The sequence below is a fragment of the Prunus mume genome, linkage group LG1 (assembly GCF_029339155.1).
Source record: "Prunus mume cultivar Tortuosa linkage group LG1, ASM2933915v1, whole genome shotgun sequence".
Lineage (NCBI taxonomy): Eukaryota > Viridiplantae > Streptophyta > Magnoliopsida > Rosales > Rosaceae > Prunus > Prunus mume.
This window is the reverse complement of record NC_142698.1, coordinates 27,860,432-27,868,015: the sequence shown is the minus strand read 5'-3', so window position 1 is coordinate 27,868,015 and position 7,584 is coordinate 27,860,432. Positions and strand designations below refer to the sequence as shown.

At 37.5% G+C, this 7,584-nt stretch overlaps 1 protein-coding gene across 1 annotated transcript; it reads left to right on the top strand.

The window, feature by feature from the left end:
* Positions 1-1,685: 1,685 nt before the first annotated feature.
* Positions 1,686-7,009, top strand: LOC103325597 (Zinc finger (C3HC4-type RING finger) family protein). Its single transcript, XM_008227790.3, has 2 exons — positions 1,686-2,266; positions 4,655-7,009. The coding sequence occupies exons 1-2, from the start codon at positions 2,015-2,017 to the stop codon at positions 6,590-6,592; spliced, it is 2,190 nt and encodes a 729-aa protein (XP_008226012.2). The 5' UTR covers positions 1,686-2,014; the 3' UTR covers positions 6,593-7,009.
* The last annotated feature ends 575 nt before the right edge of the window (positions 7,010-7,584 follow it).

Here is a 7,584-nt window from a genome sequence, read left to right as displayed (position 1 = left end):
TGAAGTTTTTTTAGAAATAAAAATAAATTTATGCAACAACGATAGTAATTTATTAATGAGGAAAAGGAGTAACAAGTACAAAAACCAGATCATGTCCTAGAGAATTAGGTAAGTACTTTACACCAAACGAAGCATAGTGATCATCGATAAAAATTGTACAACTTAATAGTTAGCATCTTCAACTGATATGTTAAAAGTGCGATATAGACATTTAACGGCTAGAAATAACATCTCACATCACTCCAACCGATGTGTCAAAACTGATATGGAATGAAGGCTAAAGGTTAAAATGTTATTTTTGACATCTCAAAAGTAAGATGTCAAATGAATATTTTATTCTTTTATTCTTTTCTTTTCTTTTGAATTAAAAATAAATTAACACTAAAATGTAATAAAATAATAATTTAATTTGACATATCGGGTGGAGTGTAAAGCTATGTAAGATGTCAAATTGCTACATTAACCATCAAATTTAAATTTAATGTTTGATATTTGACATCTCCCTTGGAGATGCTCTAGGAATTGGTATGATTTAAAAAAAAAAAACAATTAGGAATTGAATATGGGCAGGAGAATTATAATGACTTCATCCATACACTACTTTCATTCACTTGCGCCTCCATTTTAGGTCGGAATCGGTTCATTATTGCTACTCAAGGATCTATTTGAGATAATGAAATTCAAATTTCCCACATCACATTATCTTTGAATAAATGAGTTACAAAAAACAGAAAGCGCTATATTTGCAAATAAAAAACATGACGAAACTTCATATCTTATTTATGTTGAACATATGTTATTAAGTTTGTTTCTCGAAAAGCATGACGAAAATTCATATGTTATTTTCTTGCTTCTCGAAAATATAGCCAAGTTCTACTTGTTCATTTGTGCAATAAAAATAGTAAATCTTTCGTATGATTGCTCTAATTTTCTTTGACCTATTTCATATGCAGGTTTGATGTATCCTGAATTAAATTTGAATATATTTTCTATCTTGTTGCTAATCAATGTTGATGGAATTTGAACTACAATGTGGATTTATTGAGTTGAAATGCCATCAACATGCACTAACTACTCTAATAAAATCCTAAATTTTAAGAGATTGATAATTCTAAATAGACAACGCAACAATGGAATTTTTTCGAGAAACAAGCGAACACAATAACATATGGAATTTTTCATGCTTCCATCCAAGAAGCAAACTGAATAACATATGTTCAACATAAATAGCTGATATACAAGATAAACAAGAAGTGGCAATTGCATCCAGTTGAATTTATGTTTTATGGTCAAATGATAAAAAGTCAAAATTACAACAATACAATCGTTTTCTTCTTTCAACCTAGAAAACTAATCACATGGAGAAAGAAAAAGACCATTATACCTCTTTGACATATCTCAATCAAGATCTCGACCCATACAAAAAACAACAGTTAATTTTCCAAATTTTGAAAAGGTAAAGTTCTCTTATTTTGGATATTTTATTCAAAAATTATTGAGAGTTATTAGGTATAGTATAGATTGTATTACGCTTCTTTGTAATTTAGTTTTACAAGAAAATAAAATATTTTTATTTTATGTATCTATGTATATATATATTTTTAAAACTCTAACTCGAACTCACGATTTAATTACTTCAAACCACTACACGATCTTTATATGTGCATACCTTTGTGGAAGAAGTTAAATAAAGAAAAGGCTGCTGTGGAGCCTCTCTGACCACTCTAATCCCACCCAACCCATCCACCCAATAAAGGACAATTCAACCCAAAAACCCATTTCTCTCCTTTCAATTTTCTTCACGGTCCCTATAAAAACAATTTCTCTCTAACCTTCAACACTTATTGCCTCTTTATTATTCCATTTCTTGTTGTTGAGCACGAAACCACCACAACATGACAACACCTCCACACTCCATAGCTTATATCATGGGCGTGGCTCACAGCTTCTTCAAGATCTAGAAGCAAAAGTTTGGATCTTTAAAAAAAAAGTGAGTCAGAAAAACCAAAAGAAAATGGGAAGCAAATGGAGGAAAGCCAAGCTTGCTCTTGGGTTGAATACTTGTCTTTATGTTCCTCAAACTAGAGAAACCGGAGAGGAATCGTCTCCCTCTTCAAACGACGTCGCTGCATCTAGGTTCTCCGACGCCGTTTCGTCCTCCTCTATGATTTCTCCGACTGGTCTTGGCTCTGATTGCCGACCCACCACGCCCACCCCGTCCTCTTCGGGCCTCCGGTTGCCCAAAACTGGCACCAAGTCCTCCAAGGTTTGGTTTGTCATTTTTATGATTAAAACCCATTTGCATGTTGAGCTTTTGGCTATTGAAATTTTTTGCCATTTATGCTAGACTTTGCAAAAATTGTTTGATTTTGTGCAATTTTTTCTTATTGGGTTGATTTATTGTTATTTGTTGTGTCATTTGGCGTCTAAAATTTCTCTGCTATTTGGTGGATATCCATGGTAGATTCTTTGTGAAACAGTGAAAGAATGCAAATAACATCTTTTTCTTTGAACAGTAATTTTTTTTTCATGCACTGTACAACGGTATAAGTAACATTATTGTGATATTATTATCATAATTTACTGGTGATAGATACAAACTCTTAATCAATCTTGGCAGATTTTGATTTTTGTTTTTGTTTTGGAGCTCTCTTTGTCTATCTGTTAATGTAGGGTAGATGATGTTGGTGGTGTAGGTGGGGTGGGGGGTGATGTGATAATGTGATGTATGTTTATTTTGTGAGTATGGCTATTGGTTGTCAGGTTGTTTTCAGCTAGCTATGTGAAGAGCTTATGGTTGTGGGGATAGAGAAAGTGGACTAGCCAGCCCCTTTAAGGACCATTATCCTTTGGATTATTTGTAAAGGAATACACTTCACTGTACCTTTCCTTTCCTCCAAGGGAAAGTGCTTTGTCTGGTCAGCACCAAGTGCACTATTCCACAAACACACACACCCCCATACACTCTCTCTCTCTCTCTCTCTCTCTCTCTCTCTCTCTCTCTCTCTCATGTTAGTTCTGGAAAAAGATTGTGGACCATTGATTTATGAGCTTTCCTGCAATGAGCATCAACAAAAGAAACAAAGGAGCATTGAAGAGGGAATTAAGACATGGATGTCTTAGAGCAATTCATCATTCTTCTTTTGATGAGCTTCAAGTTTTTTTCTTTTTCATGAAATTTTTCTTTCCATCTTGAAAGGTTCCATCGTTAGTCTGCAAGTTGCTTTATTATTCTTACTTTTAAAAAGTCATCCCGTTGATTGATGTAAATTTCCCATTATGTCCTCCACAATGTTTTTGACCATTTCTCATGGACTTCTTTCTTTTGTTGGCCAGCTGATTTACTAGGGACGCTTTAATCATACTTAATTAATTGTATAAAAGGAATCTCGAAATTGGCAACTGTATTGTACTGTAGATACGGTGCAATCTATTTCATCTTTTTATGCACTAGTCACACAAGTGGAGCTGCATGGTTAAAGAAGTGTCAGCTTAAATTCTACAGTGTTGTAGTGACCCTTCGAAATCTTCGCATGTATCAAAGAGCCCTGAATATTATAAGCCAGTGGTCAGATTCTCTAAATTAAAGGGTTGTATTTGGATACAAGTCCCCAAATGCAAATCTACATTTAGGGAGACTTTGAAAATGCTGGTTTTAATTTTGTTCAAGTATAAATAGAGTTTTTTGAATTAAAGCTGGGAGGGTACTATTTTTAAAATCCAGGGGACTTTAAAACTACGAAGTCATGTCCCAAGACCAAATCTAGATGTTAAAATGCGTGCTTATTATATTATTATTATTTGATAGGAGAAATGCCTGCTCATTGTAGAGACAGACGTGGACTTGCTTGCATAATTCTTGTAATCCATAGTACTCATTCATTAATTAATGGTATTTAAATTACTATCTTCATAGCTCACATTGGTAGCTCTAGAAGTTTTTTGATAGTTGCAGGTTATCAAACTCATGAAGGAAGATAGATGATTATGTTTAAATAAATTTGATAAAAAGTTAAATCATCAATTTTGATGTGTCAAATCAAATGTTTTCTTTTTAAGTTTTAAGAATTGTAGAAGAAAGTCTTTTCAGCAAGTGATTGACTCTAAATGAGTAGTCCTGCGTGAATTTTATGCTATAACCATATGATAAGTGGAGTTCTTAAATAAGGGTGCTTGAACATACATTTTCCAGAGGTATATTTGTTATTGAAGTTACTTTTCAGTTACAGTGAATTGGAGAGAGGGTAATCAATTGTAAGTTTCTTGAGTAGAAAGCTTTATGAAGCATGGTACTTAGCCGGAGGAAAGAAACATCATCAATGTGCTCAAGTATTTTTTAAGCCAATTCAGTGAAACCCTAGTTTGCTAATGCTAATGTCTTTGTGTTGTCGTTTTATTTTTCATAAGTGTTTTAAATGAGATGTCAATGAGACAGTTAAATAGAGTTGGTATTTAGAATTTATGTTAGACTTCTTCTCTAATATTAGGGTTATATGAAGTGCTTGTAGTTAATTTAAGGATTACTTTGGTTAATGGAGGTGCTTCCATGACTTTACTATCTTGTTTGTGTGTGCCTAAAATATTTGACATTTGTATCTGAATTTGGTACTGTTACCAACCTACGTTGTTCTAACCAGTTTGTCCTTGACTGCAGAGAACGTGCGCAATATGCTTGACCACCATGAAAACAGGACAGGGCCATGCCATTTTCACTGCAGAGTGCTCCCACTCTTTCCATTTCCACTGCATTACTTCTAATGTAAAACATGGAAACCAAGTTTGTCCAGTTTGCAGAGCAAAGTGGAAAGAAATCCCCTTTCAGAGCCCTGCTTCTGATCTTTCACGTGGTATTTCAAGAATTAACCCTGTTGGTTGGCCCCAAGATGATGCATGGATGACTGTTTTACGACAAATTCCTCCCCCACGCATAGATGCAAATCGGCCAATTTCATCACTCTTTCACACTCCTGAACCGGTTATCTTTGATGATGATGAAAGCTTAGATCACCAACCTGAGGTTTCTAAGAAAAGTGCATCCGTTGAGGATTCTTGTGATAACAATTCCATTGGAATGATAGAGGTCAAAACATTTCCTGAAGTTCTGGCAGTTCAAAGATCAGCCTCTCATGATAACTTCACTGTTCTAATCCATCTTAAGGCTCCTCTTACAAGTGGAAGACATAATAGCAGCAGAAACCAGACACTGCTGCCAGTATTTGAAAATTCTCGTGTTCCAGTAGATCTTGTGACAGTGCTTGATGTCAGTGGCAGCATGGCAGGTACGAAGCTTGCTTTGCTGAAACGAGCCATGGGATTTGTGGTACAGAACCTTGGTCCCTCTGACCGGCTCTCTGTCATTGCCTTCTCCTCTACAGCCCGCCGGCTTTTCCCCCTTCGTCGGATGACTGAAACTGGACGGCAACAGGCATTGCAGGCTGTAAATTCTCTGGTTTCGAATGGTGGGACAAACATTGCCGAGGCTCTGAGGAAAGGTACCAAGGTGTTAGTAGACCGCAAGTGGAAAAACCCAGTTTGCAGTATCATACTACTATCTGATGGGCAGGATACATACACTGTCACTAGTCCTGGTGGGGTCCATCCCCGAACAGATTACCAATTACTTCTCCCAGTCTCTATCCGTCGCAATAATGGAGCAGGCTTGCAGATTCCAGTTCACGCATTTGGATTTGGTGCAGATCATGATGCTGCCTCAATGCATTCAATCTCTGAGATTTCTGGAGGAACATTTTCTTTCATAGAAGCTGAGGGTGTGATTCAGGATGCATTTGCACAGTGTATTGGGGGCCTTTTGAGTGTGGTAGTGCAAGAGCTGCTGGTCAGAATCGAGTGTGTTCACCCGAGTTTACAACTGGGTTCAATTAAAGCAGGGAGTTACAGAACCAGCATGATGGCTGATGCAAGAATGGGTTCTGTTTCCGTTGGGGACCTGTATGCTGAAGAAGAAAGGGATTTTTTGGTGACAATCAATATTCCAGTTGATGCGTCCAGTTATGAGATGTCGCTGGTAAAGGTTAGCTGTGTTTACAGAGACCCCATTACAAAAGAAATGGTGAATTTGGAAGAAGCCAGTGAAGTCATGATCCAAAGGCCTGAAGTGGTAGGACAATTAATAGTGTCAATGGAAGTAGACAGGCAGCGGAATAGACTTCATGCAGCAGAAGCAATGTCTGAGGCTAGAGTTGCAGCTGAGAATGGTGATTTGGTTGGTGCAGTCTCTGTCCTGGAGAGCTGTCGTAGGACATTGTCTGAAAGTGCCTCTGCACGAGCTGGTGACCGCCTTTGTGCTTCACTTTCTGCTGAGTTAAAGGAGATGCAAGAAAGGATGGGAAACCGCCGTGCATATGAGGAATCGGGAAGGGCTTATGTTTTATCAGGATTGAGCTCACACTCATGGCAGAGGGCAACTGCGCGAGGTGATTCTACAGATAGCACCAGCCTAGTTCAATCTTACCAAACCCCGTCGATGATTGACATGGTGACACGGTCTCAGACCATGTTATTAGGGAACCCATCACCTCGACGAACCCTCAGCACTACTCAGTCATTTCCCGCCAAATCACAGCCACGTTAATCATCAAAAGTGGCAGTCTCCTCACCCTACATATTTTCTTCATTAATGGACCTTTTTGTTTCTCTCTTAATATTCTTCTTTTTGTGGTTTTGGGGAGTTGGGATAACTGGGATACAGAGGAATTTTGGGTGTTTTAACTAGGGGGAGTATATTTGGTTGTTTTGTCATGTACATTAATAAGAATTGGGTAAATGGGGATGAGAACAATTGTGAACAAGAGGTGTTGGGAGTTAGGATCTATATATTGTGATTTTGGGTGATGTACATGTAGGAGGGGGTTTTCTTTTGTTTTTTTGTTTTATTTTTTCCAATTCTGAGAAGAGAAGGGGGGGGTATAGCCTTTGTAATTGTGGGGATACTTGGGGTGAATTAGTCACTTGAATATATGATATGGTATTCTACTCCTGATTCTTTTCACTAGTTATCATTGGACAAAGGAGCAAAAAAGTACTAGGATTAATTTTCATAAAAGTTGACTAAGTTGCAACATACTATCTCCATGCATGCAATATACTAATACGAACTGAACTTATGTTATGATTTTATAACACGTACAAGGAAACTTTATCTATTTTGCAATTATTCAGTCTAAATTACCCGAAAACTACTCTAATTTTTGAAGAAGGATTGAATTCGATTGAATTCGAGTAGATTGCCTTGATCAACTGGCCTGACCACAACTCCAAACATGTTTCCTATGGTTGTCATGCATATTGGGGGTGGAGGGTCCGAGTCCTAATGCCCAATGGTTTTGACAATTCCACCCATACTTGGGGGATCATAGCTTTCTCTGGAATCTGGGTGGTTGGTGAGAAATCCATCACTGCCGCATATCCTTGGAGTGAGGGTGGGCACAATGTCGGGTCAACCCAATCTTTTAAGCTTATGCTTTTAAGATTGAGTCCATATGAGTCGGTCCGGCGAACCTGTAGTCCATTCTTTAGACTTTTAGGCTCAGTTTGACCAATGTGCCGGGCCAGGATGCACCCTTA